Source organism: Ptychodera flava, chromosome 8, assembly GCF_041260155.1.
Source record: "Ptychodera flava strain L36383 chromosome 8, AS_Pfla_20210202, whole genome shotgun sequence".
Classification (NCBI taxonomy): Eukaryota; Metazoa; Hemichordata; class Enteropneusta; family Ptychoderidae; genus Ptychodera; species Ptychodera flava.
Window position 1 is genome coordinate 41,094,586 of NC_091935.1, and position 13,725 is coordinate 41,108,310.

The window sequence follows — 13,725 nt, forward strand, 5'->3', positions numbered from 1 at the left end:
ACAAAGTACCCATTGCCAGCACATGATACCCATACAGCACATGATACCCATACAGCACATGATACCCATACAGCTGCTAACACAAAGTACCCATTGCTGTGATCAGAGATATTAACTTAATATTTATGTTGAAATTTTCTCAGATATTGAAGTGATATATGTGCACATACCTTGATATCTTGTTTTCCATCAATGTTTTCTGTTTATATATTTGATAGGTGTAAATTGTGAAAGCAACATAGATGACTGTGCAGGTAATCCGTGTTTGAATAATGGAGAATGTATCGATGAAATCAATGGCTATATTTGTATCTGTCCACCTGGGTTTGTTGGTGACAACTGTAACTCTGAATTGTTTGAATGTGAAAGTAATCCATGTCAAAATGATGCAGCTTGCCAAGATGGTATCAACGGTTATACCTGTGATTGTCCTGCTGGGTTTTTGGGTGTCCACTGTGAATTCAACATCAATGAATGTGGTAGTAACCCATGTCGCAATGCTGCCGTGTGTCATGATGGAATCAATGGCTATCTATGTGAATGTCAAGCTGGTTTTACTGGAACTCTCTGTGAGATTGATGTCAATGAATGCAGTAGTACACCGTGTCGTAATGGTGCTGTGTGTCAAGATGTCATCAATGGATACCTCTGTCAATGCTCTACTGGATATGAAGGTGAAAACTGTGAAAGACAAATCAATGAATGCGCCAGTAATCCCTGCCAAAATAGTGCCACCTGTGTTGATTTGTTGAATTCATATGTGTGCAATTGTCAACCAGGATATCTTGGAAGGCTATGTGAGATTGAAATAGATGAATGTGCAAGCAATCCATGTCAGAATGGCGCTACATGCACTGATCAACCTGCAGGATATCTTTGTACATGTGTACCTGGTTTCTATGGTATCCACTGTGAGACAGAATCCCATGAATGTAGCAGTAATCCATGTAAAAACAATGGTCAGTGTGTTGATTTAGTCAACGGTTACCGCTGTGACTGTGTTGCTGGATTTACTGGAATTAACTGTGATATTGATATTGATGAGTGTAGCAGTCAACCATGTCAAAATGAAGGTAAGCTATATCATCCCTGTTTCTATACTTTATCATTTCACTTTTGATGAGACATCTGTCCCATACCTTGGTGCTACACTATGGAATAACCTTCATGCTGAACTTCAACACTCCAAGTCTGCTCTGTCCTTCCATGTTTCTCTCAAAATATATGTCTTAAAACAACAGTCTCAACCTTCTTCATTCAGCCAGTCTCCAGTGCCTGTGACTCTTCATTTACTCTACATTTGAGCTGTTTTTCATTTCTGTGCCTTAATTTGTTTTTCAGAGATAAGGCACATTGGAAGTGTACTTTATTATTTCTATGGAAAAACCCTTTCTATAGTGTCATTACCCCTTCCGGTCAGTAATTTTTGACTTTCAAATAACAGGTAAAAAATATGATTTTATGCTTCATCTTCTAGGTGGCTGTACGGATCTGACAAACGCATACATCTGTAACTGTCCTCCAACACATGCTGGTGTAAACTGTGAGATTGTCATTGATGCATGCAGTTCAAATCCATGTGAAAATGGTGCCCTCTGTCAAAACGATGGTCAAGGTCAATTCATCTGTGTGTGTACACCTGGTTATACCAGTTTGCTATGCGAAGTAGAATTGGATGAATGTAGCAGTAATCCATGCTTAAACAATGCAGTGTGTCTTGATGAAGTCAACAGATATCGGTGTCAATGTCTACCAGGATATGCAGGTAAGAAGGCACTGCAGTGTGTCTTGATGAAGTCAACAGATATCGGTGTCAGTGTCTACTAAGATATGTAGGTAAGAAGGCACTGCAGTGTGTCTTGATGAAGTCAACAGATATCGGTGTCAGTGTCTACCAGGATATGCAGGTAAGAAGGCACTGCAGCGTGTCTTGATGAAGTCAACAGATATCGGTGTCAGTGTCTACCAAGATATGTAGGTAAGAAGGCACTGCAGCGTGTCTTGATGAAGTCAACAGATATCGGTGTCAGTGTCTACCAAGATATGCAGGTAAGAAGGCACTGCAGTGTGTCTGATGAAGTCAACAGATATCGGTGTCAGTGTCTACTAAGATATGTAGATAAGAAGGCACTGCAGTGTGTCTTGATGAAGTCAACAGATATCGGTGTCAATGTCTACCAGGATATGCAGGTAAGAAGGCACTGCAGCGTGTCTTGATGAAGTCAACAGATATCGGTGTCAGTGTCTACCAGGATATGCAGGTAAGAAGGCACTGCAGCGTGTCTTGCTGAAGTCAACAGATATCGGTGTCAATGTCTACCAGGATATGCAGGTAAGAAGGCACTGCAGCGTGTCTTGATGAGTCAACAGATATCGGTGTCAGTGTCTACCAAGATATGTAGGTAAGAAGGCACTGCAGCGTGTCTTGATGAAGTCAACAGATATTGGTATCAGTGTCTACCAGGATATGCAGGTAAGAAGGCACTGCAGTGTGTCTTGATGAAGTCAACAGATATCTGGTGTCAGTGTCTACTAAGATATGTAGATAAGAAGGCACTGCAGTGTGTCTTGATGAAGTCAACAGATATCGGTGTCAGTGTCTACCAGGATATGTAGGTAAGAAGGCACTGCAGCGTGTCTTGATGAAGTCAACAGATATCGGTGTCAGTGTCTACCAGGATATGTAGGTAAGAAGGCACCGCAGTGTGTCTTGATGAAGTCAACAGATATCGGTGTCAATGTCTACCAGGATATGCAGGTAAGAAGGCACTGCAGCGTGTCTTGATGAAGTCAACAGATATCGGTGTCAATGTCTACCAGGATATACAGGTAAGAAGGCACTGCATGTGCTGATGTCCTCCACAAATATGGTATTTACATTTTGAGATATACTTGCTGAGTGAAGATTGCTTCATTCTAAGGAATAAGGAAGACTAAGGACTGAGTTAGTTTTACAGTTGTAGAGGGTATTTCAGGAAAAATGCAGACTACTAGTATTATTTATTTGAAAATTGAAAGTTTGTCAAAAATGTGAGTTTGCCGTGAGAAATTGAATGTTTAGTTGGTAAGTATGTTAATTTTCATCAATTTACTGTTTATCATTTTCCAACAATATATTGTTTCATCAAGTGCATGTGTACCAGTCACCAGAATTACATTTACTTCAATACATGATATTGTCACTGTAGTGATGACATTGCTGCTGTCGTGGTAATATTTTGCTAATGCCAATTTTTAGTGAAGTTTTGTTTTTACTCCATTAAAGGAATACGATGTGAATCTAACATCAATGATTGCGCTTCAAGTCCATGCCTGTTTGGTGGTAGCTGTGTTGACGATATCAATGGATATATCTGTCGCTGTCCTGACAACAGAGCTGGTACAAACTGTGAATTAGAAGCACCATGCAGCACTAATCCATGCTGGAATGGTGGACTCTGTATCCCACCTCCACCTGGACAAATAGAACCTTCATGTAACTGTTTAACAGGCTTCACTGGTCGATACTGCACTGTCAATATTGATGACTGTGGTAACAATCTGTGTGGCCTTCACGGTAAGACATTGATGTTTTCTTTAAAAATACGAACAAGTTATAAATAATAATGAACATGATTGATGTACAATGTGCATTACAAAAGTATTTTGCCAGGCTTATGCCTTTGTTCTGTCAAAATATCCCAGTATTGTAATGGATTTCATCATTAATATTTTAAATTATTCATAATGTGTTGATGCTTCATACAATCACGTTGGTGGAACTGTTAAACATGTAACTAGGTGCAATGTAAGATTTATACCAGATATGAACTGAATATGCTCACGTGTTTTACAACAGATTCATCAATAGTAGTACGCTTCACAGAACAATGAGATATATGTTATCACTATATGTAGCAGGGTTTTTTCAACTTCGCACAGTACTCTCAGAGTTTATCACTAATTACCAAACCTTATTGAATATGCAAATAAGCTGTTAATTAACTTGACACTGCCCAATGCTTTTCAGTACAATTAGATATCTATCAGATCAACATTTGTAGCACGTTTTATTTAATTTAATGCTGTAATTTTAGAGTAATGTCACTAATTACAAAGTTCATTAAATATGCAAATAAACCCTAAATTAACTTGACACTGCTCAATGATTCATAGCACAATTAAATATTTATCAAATCAATATCTGTAGCACGTTTCACAAAATTTTGGTGCCGAAATTTCAGAGTTATATACCTAATTACAAAGTTTATTAAATATGCAAATGAACCCTTAATTAACTTTACACTTCTAAATGCATTACACCACAGTTAGATATCTGTCGTATCGGTATGTGCAGCAGTTTTCATCATATTTGATGCAATTATTTCGGAGTTATGTGACTAATTATAAGACTATATGAAATATGCAAATGAGCTAATTATTAACTTGACACTGCTCAATGCTTCTCAGTACAATTGGATATTTATCAGATCAACATCTGTAGCAAGTTTCATGAAATTTAACTCTGTAATTTTGGAGTAATATCACTAATTACAAAGTTCATTAAATATGCAAATGAACCCTAAATAACTTCACACAACTAAATGCTCTACACCACAATTAGATATCTGTCAGGTCAGTCTCTGCAGCAGATTTCATCACATTTGGTGCAGTTGTTTTGAGTTATATTATTAATTACAAAACTTCATAAAATATGCAAATTACCGATTTGTTAACTTAACACTGCCAAATGCTTCTCAGTACAATTAGATATTTATCAAATCAATATCTGTACCTAATTCCACTGACTTGGGTGCTGTAATTTCAAAGTTATATACATAATTACAAAGTTCATTAAATATGCAAATGAACCCTTAATTAATGTCACACTACTAAATGCTTTACACTACAGTTAGATATTAGTTGGATCATTATCTGCAGCAGATTTCATCACATTTGGTGAAGTTTTAACGGAGTTATATGACTAATTACAGACCTTCATAAAATATGCAAATGAGCTATTTATCAACTTGACACTTACTAATGCTCCTAAGTAAAATTAGATATATATCAGATCAATATTTGTTGCAAGTATCATCAAGTTTAATGCAGGAAATTTAGAGTTATCTCACTAATAACAAAAGTTCATTAAATATGCAAATGAGAAGATAATTGACATGACACTCACAGTATCATCATAATGTTCTTAGATTGTCATCGGTGAAAAGTTTCATGAAATTTTGTGCAGTATTTCTTGATATATGTCTACACTGTAATTACCGTCTCCATAGGGAAACCATTGTACGGAAAAAAACGATATTGCATAACTTCATTAATATGCAAGCCACACCAACCAAAATCTAATCAGTTCTTGCAAGTAGCATATGGTACCTGTGTACCAAATCTGACTTGAATCCGTTCAGGCGTTTTTGAGTTATCGTGTAAACAGACAGACAGACAGACACACACACACACACACACTAACACACACACACACACACACACACACGGACAGACAGACAGACATCGCTATGACAATAGCCCACGTGTTTACACACGTGAGCTAAAAATGAATTTGAAAGATAGACAATACAGGACAGATCCATGAAAAGTTTGATTTGTTAATTCAGTAACATTGGTACAGGATTGCTGTCATCATTGTAGCCAGCACATTTTATGCGAATAGCACTAGTATTTATTCTGATCTGTTTGATCCATTGTAGGTACATGTATCGATGAGGTGAATACATACACATGTGAATGTGACTATGGGTACACTGGTACATATTGTGATCAGCCAGTGGATGCATGTCAACCAAATCCTTGTAAGAACAGTGCCTATTGCTGTCAGAAGGGAATTCCAGGATGTCCAACAAACCTGGAACAGGGACAATACTCTTGTTTTTGTGTAAACGGCTTCTCAGGAAATCATTGTGAAATCAATATAGATGAATGCCTAGCATCACAGACACCACCATGTTCCAATAGAGGGCGCTGTGTTGATGGCATTGCACAGTATACGTGTGAATGTGATGAAGGTTACTTAGGTTACTACTGTGAACAAGACATCCCATGCACTCCAAATCCATGTGTAAATGGCAATTGCCAGCAACTTGGCAGTAGTTATGTGTGTCAGTGTAACGATGGATACCGTGGTATCAATTGTGATATATTGATTACACCCTGTGACAGCTCACCGTGTCTCAATAATGGAGTGTGTGAAAGCACAGACAACATCAATTTCCAATGTACATGTGGTTCTAGTTACACAGGCCGGAACTGTGAGACCTTGATAACACCATGTGATGACAATCCGTGTGTCTTTGGTGTCTGTGACTATGTTGGCAATCAGTTCTTCTGTACATGTTACACAGGATACACTGGAGCAGTCTGTGACACTTTGATGCAACCCTGTGATTTATTACCATGTCTGAATGGAGCTACGTGTGTCAACCAAGTCAACAGTTACATTTGCAGCTGCATGGCTGGATTTATAGGTGTAAATTGTGAACGTGAGATCACAGCTTGTGATTCCAGTCCATGTATGAATGGATTATGTGTAGTGGTTGGCAACACCTACAGATGTGACTGTGATGCTGGCTACACCGGTACTAACTGTGAGATTCTGCTGCCTCCATTACCTTGTAGTTCAAATCCATGTATCAATGGCGGCCAGTGTGTTGATAATGACTATACATCTTACACTTGTATTTGTAATTTGCCATACACCGGTACCAACTGTCAAGATGTGATCACCAATCCATGTGACAGCAGTCCATGTTACAATGGTGGACTCTGTATCACTGAGAATGACAGCTATAAGTGTCAGTGTACAGGGGGTTTTACTGGAGATCGTTGTGAAACCAGTGCATCAACTTGTACCCCATCACCATGCCAAAATGGAGCTGAATGCCTCATAGACAGTTTAGGTAAGATTTTTACAATGTTTTTGAAGGTGTTTGACACAGAGAAAGTCGAGGGGTGACTTAATGGAATCTTTCTCAATCCCAGGGTCAAATTCATACACAGTGAAAATCTTTTGTATTGTTTAGTACACTAACAAAAGATTGATCATAAACACACCATTAGGATTCATTAAATTTATTCTGTCACATCACTGATACCAATTTTGAATTCATAAATGGTCAATACAAGCCACTTTTTTCCACATCAATAAAAGTTTTCTTCTCTTCAGAAAATTTAACCTGTATTAGTAGTTTTACAAATGTAAATGATAGCTAAATAGCAAAAGCACATGACAAATATTCCCAGTGCATTCCCACTGAGACAGGCTTAATTTTGGCCTTCATTAAGTCATTTTACTTCTGGAATATCTAGTATTATCAGAGCTCCAATGGTGAATTGACATCTTTGATGATACAGTAAGAACAATGCCATTTATTAGCTCTATTATTATTCACACATTACTAAAACTGTGCTTTTCACTTCATCCATAGGTCCATCTACTGTATAGTGAAAATGTTCTCATCACAGAGAAAACATTTCCCCACAAATAATTCAAAAATTTTTTAAGTTAAAATTTATGAATGCACGTAGGTTCTGAGATCATTAATAATAAGGACCATATTAAGTCGAATACATGACATACCGGTATGTAGACTATTATTGGAATTTGCATCAATAAAATGACCACAATACAAAATGTTTTGAGAAAATTTACATAATGTATTTACAGTAATAATGGATGTTTTGATGGATATATATTTATTGTGGTAGATTTGACTTTGTAGCCATTGTTTTGAAGTTGAGTTACTTATGGTGAAATATTCACTTTGTTTCATTCATGTATAGGACCATTCTGTTTATGTGGTGATGAATTTGGTGGAATATACTGTGAATATAGACTTGGTGTATGTTTACCAAACCCATGTCAAAATGATGGATACTGCTGGGAAATCAATAATACAGTAAGTATTCGTCACAGTGAGTGTAAATTGTCAATGCTAAGATCATTTACCAATGTCATGACGTCCAGGGTTTCTAAACCACTCTATCTGCATGCGCATGTTTTACCAAAAAACATAAAACATACTGATGGTAGATGATGGGAACTCGAATGCCAGTTATTGTTTATTTTTTTATTACAGCCATCATGTGAATGTACAAGTGGTTTTACTGGTGTTTATTGTGAGTCAGAATTGGTAGGATGTGATGCTAGGCCATGCAATGGTGGTGACTGTCTAGAAGATGCACATGGTAACATTGTCTGTAGGTGAGTTCCTGTTCCAATGAGTACAATGTTTTTCATCATGCTCATTGAATGTATGCACATCATGACACTTTCAGAATATACCCTTTCAGACAAACATAATTTCACACCCACGCATATCCTGTAATTCATCACTCCACAGAATAGTTGCATCTAGAGATCAAAGAACTAAGTATACACCCATTTCACACTGACTCTCTCCACAACACTGGAATTATCATCAGTTCAGTGAAGTTTTCTACATATACTTCAGTTTACCATTCCTTTAAATAATTTAGAATGTCACATTACACTGTGTATGATACAGATGTAAAAACTGAAAAAGTTTGAAAGAACAGTTACATATTTGACAATTTTATATTTGTTTGTTTGTTTGTATTTTGTGTTTGCTATTATCATCCTGCATATAAGCTAATAGGTTAAATTTTTTATTGGATAATGTCATAGCTATTTTTCCTTGCTTTATAAAACAATCTATTGCATATGCTATGATCCACCAACGGCTATTCCTCTGTTTTTACGACCATGTCAGTTTATAATCGTGTACAACAACTTCACCATTTCTGAAGCAATATGGTACCACAGTTTGTGAATATGAATGTGAAATTGTCGTAGCTTAATTACTAACCATCAGGTTGCAAGAACTTTATTTCTTTGTACAAAATGCATTATTACTTTCCAAATGGTTGTGATGTGTCTCATCAATGAATTCTGGTTTACATTGTTAGATGTCCACCTGGTTTAGTTGGAGAGCGTTGTCAGGCTTTAGATCCGTGCAGTAGCAGTCCATGTCAGAATGATGGTGCATGTTTAGCCATCGATGATGATGTCATATGTAGCTGTATGCCAGGATATGAAGGCCAATTCTGTGAGAATCCACTACCAGCATGTCTGTCATTGCCATGCCAAAATGGAGCAACTTGCCAAAACACTGGTGATGAACAATACCTATGCACATGTTTACCAGGTATGTTTAACTCATTATTATGCCAATCCACTGGATATTCTAAAATATGAGTAAGCAAAAACAGTCAAATGTTGTAGTTTGGCTATGTAAACAATATTTGATTTAAATGTAAATTGAAATGTTTGGAGAATTTTTATTCACAAACCATAAAATTATAAGTACATGTATATGTAGATTACCACAACCAATTCAATATGGGGATTTAGAATACATAAGATATTATCCTTCCTAACATAAGTTATAAACTGTTCTTTTCTAGTTTCCATTTTATCTCATTAGCTCAACAGTGTTATGCAGTGTGTCCTTAGTCAAAGTTTGAGACCACAACACAGATTGGGTAGTCTTTTCTCAAATTTAAAACTTGCAAATACTACAAACAACAAAGAATCTGCTAGTTAATTTTTACCTCCCATTTACCATACATATATGGCAATTGGGAGGTTATATGGTTGAAAAAAGTCTGTATGTGAGATGTCTGTCTGTATGTATGTATGTATGTATGTATGTATGTATGTATGTATGTATGTATGGATGTCTGTCCGTCCAACGCAAAAACTCAAACACCGCTGCACGTATTGAGCTGATTTTCGGTGTAGTGATGCCATATATGATGTAGATGTGCCGTGTTAAAATGAACTTTTTAGTCCCATAGATATGCTAATGAGGTAGAAAAAAAAGCGAAAATGGTCAAAAATCAATAACTCAGGAACTACTCATCTGATCATTGTCATATTTGGGTTTTAGGTACCTTGGGCCCAACTCATTTAAACATATAGATTTGATGTCAATATTTGATGCTTTCTATTTTTAATGAATTTTTTTTTCTTTTTTTGCCATTTTAGTAAAAAATCTTTTCCTCTTCAACCAATGGTTGGATCGCTTTAAAATTTGGCGTGCAGGTACCTTGTGAAAACTCAAAATAGAATTCATCAAAATTATGGCACAATTTGCATATTTGTATTTTTGGGCAATTTTTGCCATTTTTGGTAAAAAAAATCTTCTTTGAAACTGTGTATGCCATTACTTTCTAATTGGGTGTGCAGGTTCTTAGGAGTGACCTGAAGATGACTCTGTGAACTCAAGCTGAAATTTGCAAATTTTGTGGTACTTTTTGTCATGCTTTCAAATTTGGTACACAGGTGAAATGAAATAGGTCATTCATTCAAAGTCAAGTACTGCCTGTGTGAATGAGTAGATTATGATTGTGCTGTTCCAGGCTGAGGTGCTATTTATAGGAATGATGCAATGTCGACGGTAATTGATGTTTTAACTGAATTTGACTTACCTTGTATGTAACTCTTGTACTGTATAAACCCTATCAATTCACCCAGAAAAAAAATAATTAATATGATTTTAAATAATTGAATTAATGAGGATATCAACAAAGCCAAAATAATTTTAGTGTAGAATTATTAGAATGTTCAACTTTTTTGACAGTTCATGGTGAAATGCTTACCATCTTGGAGGATTAAAACATGTAAAGGCAACTTTCCTGAATCCCAACTTTGACATATTCTGAACCATCATATATTGTGCTCTGTATGTTATCTAAAAGAAATTGCTCATAATAGTTTGTCATGATAGGTTTGTCAAATAAATAGAGATAGGGAAAGTTCCAATTTCCATTTATGGTTGACTTGGTAAGGATAAAATAAAATTACTTTTTGAGGAAAAAAATAGAGTGATCAATTAAAAGAGTGGTCAAAGTGATAGGGTTTTTATGGTAAAGCTGGACTGTAAGATTCCTCATGTGCTATTTATAGCAATTATGCAATCTGTGTAAACAGTGCAATGAAAGTGTTACATGATTCCTTATAATGCTTTTGATGACCATGAACTTCTTAAGTTGCAAACATTTGTCTCTTCTGTGTACTTTCTCTGAGTACCTACAGGCTCAACTTATTCAACAGAACTTACTTGCAATGTTAATTTGAAAGTTAAAATGTGCTTGGTTAATTAGTCCCCACGGACACCGTCCGGGGGGACTTATAGGTTTGGTCATGTCCATGCGTGCGTCCGTGCGTGCGTGCGTGTGTGCGTCCGTCCGTCCGTTCACGCAGATATCTCAGAGATGCAAGAAGCGATTTCATTCAAACTTGGTAAAAGGATTACTTCATATGTCATACAGATGCACGTCGATTTGTTTTGTGATACGATCCAATATGGCCGCCAGGCGGCCATTTTATTACGATTTTTTCATGTACAGAGCCATAACTCAGACATGTTTCAACCGATTTCATTCAAAATTGGTACAAGGACATTGACCAATGTCATAGATATGCACGATAATTTGTTTTGTGATACGATCCAATATGGCCGCCAGGCGGCCATTTTATTACGATTTTTTCATGTACAGAGCCATAACTCAGACATGTTTCAACCGATTTTATTCAAAGTTGGTACAAGGACATTGATCAATGTCATAGATATGCACGTCAATTTGTTTTGTGATATGATCCAATATGGCCACCAGGCGGCCATTTTATTACGATTTTTTCATGTACAGAGCCATAACTCACACATGTTTCAACCGATTTTATTCAAACTTGGTACAAAGACATTGACCAATGTCATAGATATGCATGTCAATTTGTTTTGTGATACGATCCAATATGGCCGCCAGGCGGCCATTTTATTACAATTTTTTCATATACAGAGCCATAACTCGGACATGTTTTAACCGATTTTATTCAAAGTTGATACAAGGACATTGACCAATGTCATAGATATGCACGTCAATTTGTTTTGTGATACGATCCAATATGGCTGCTGTGTGGCCATTTTGTTATGATTTTTTCATATACAAAGGCATAACTAAGGCATATCTCAGCCGATTTTATTCAAAGTTGGTACAAGGACATTGACCTATGTCATACATATGTACGTCGATTTGTTGTGTGATACGATCCAATATGGCCGCTAGGCAGCCATTTTATTACGATTTTTTCATGTACAGAGCCATAACTCAGACATGTTTCAACCGATTTTATTTAAAGTTGGTACAAGGAGATTGACTAATGTCATACATATGCATGTCAATTTGTTGTGTGATACGATCAAATATGGCCGCTAGGCAGCCATTTTATTACGATTTTTTCATGTACAGAGCCATAACTCAGACATGTTTCAACCGATTTTATTTAAAGTTGGTACAAGGAGATTGACTAATGTCATACATATGCATGTCAATTTGTTATGTGATACGATCCAATATGGCTGCCTTGCGGCCATTCTGTTACGATTTTTTCATGTACAGAGCCATAATACTCTCAGGCATATCTCAACCGATTTTATTCAAAGTTGGTACAAGGACATTAAGCTATGTCATACATATGTATGTCAATTTTTTCATGATATATGATCCAATGTGGCTGCATGGCAGCCATTTTGTTACAATTTTTCGTGTCCTCAGCCAAAACTTGGCATGTCTCAACTAATTTTATCCACCGATTTTATTCAAACTTAGTACAAGGACATTGACCTACCGTATGTCATACATATGCACATTGATTTGTTTTATGATGCAATCCAATATGGGCGCCGTGTGGCCATTTTTTTTCTGATTTTTTCATGTCCGGAAGCATAACTCAGACATGTATCAAGCAAATTTATTCAAAGTTGGTACAAGGACATTGCTGTATTATACATATGTATGTCAATTGGTTTCACGAGATGGTCCAATATGGCCACATGGTAGCAATTTTGTTATGGTTGTTTCATGTCGAGAGCCATAACTCTGGCAAGTCTCAACTGATCTTATTAGCTCCGCTGTCAGCGACGCGGAGCTTATCAAATAGGTTGATTTTCCGTCATCGTCTGTCGTCCGTCGTCGTCCGTCGTCGTCGTCGTCCGTCATCCGTCGTCGTCCGTCAACAATTGCCTTCTCCTCTGAAACCGCAAGTCCAATTGCTTTGAAATTTTATATGCAGTTCACTTAAGGTGACCTCACTTCAGTTTGTTCAAATCGTGGTGAAATTTGCATATTTGTATTTTTGGGGCATTTTTTGGTGTTTTTGGTAAAAAAATCTTCTTCTCTGAAACCGCTCGTCCGATTGCTTTGAAATTTGATATGCAGTTTGCTTAGGGTGACTTCAGTCAGATTTGTTCAAATCGTGGCGAAATTTGCATATTTGTATTTTTAAGGCAATATTTGTCATTTTTGGTAAAAAAATCTTTAAAAATCTTCTTCAAAACTGCCAGTCAGATAGCTTTGATATTTGGTACATAGGTCCCTAGGGATGATCTATTTCAGATTTGTTCAAATTGTGCAGAAATATGCAAATTTGCATTTTTAAGGCAATTTTTGCCATTTTTGGTCAAAAAATTTATTTCTCAAAAAGTACTGGTCTGATAGTTTTGAAATTTGGTATACAGGTTTCTATCGATGAACTAAGTAATATGTACTGAATTTCTGATGAAATCTGTAATTTTGTATTTTTGGGGCAATTTTTGCCATTTTTGGTCAAAAAATGTGTATTTCCAAAATTACTCATCCGATAGCTTTGAAATTTGGTATACAGGTTCCTACAGATTAACTAAATGATAGTTT

General features: G+C 36.5%; 1 protein-coding gene across 1 annotated transcript in view; it reads left to right on the forward strand.

The window, feature by feature from the left end:
• LOC139139368 (protein eyes shut homolog) overlaps positions 1-13,725 on the forward strand; it is a 91,187-nt gene that overhangs the window by 37,701 nt on the left and 39,761 nt on the right. Inside the window, exons 10-16 of the mRNA XM_070708266.1 lie at positions 219-1,073; positions 1,478-1,765; positions 3,266-3,556; positions 5,703-6,908; positions 7,792-7,907; positions 8,088-8,212; positions 8,938-9,176. Coding sequence (XP_070564367.1) covers positions 219-1,073; positions 1,478-1,765; positions 3,266-3,556; positions 5,703-6,908; positions 7,792-7,907; positions 8,088-8,212; positions 8,938-9,176 — 3,120 coding nt within the window. The remainder of the gene's footprint in view (positions 1-218; positions 1,074-1,477; positions 1,766-3,265; positions 3,557-5,702; positions 6,909-7,791; positions 7,908-8,087; positions 8,213-8,937; positions 9,177-13,725) is intronic.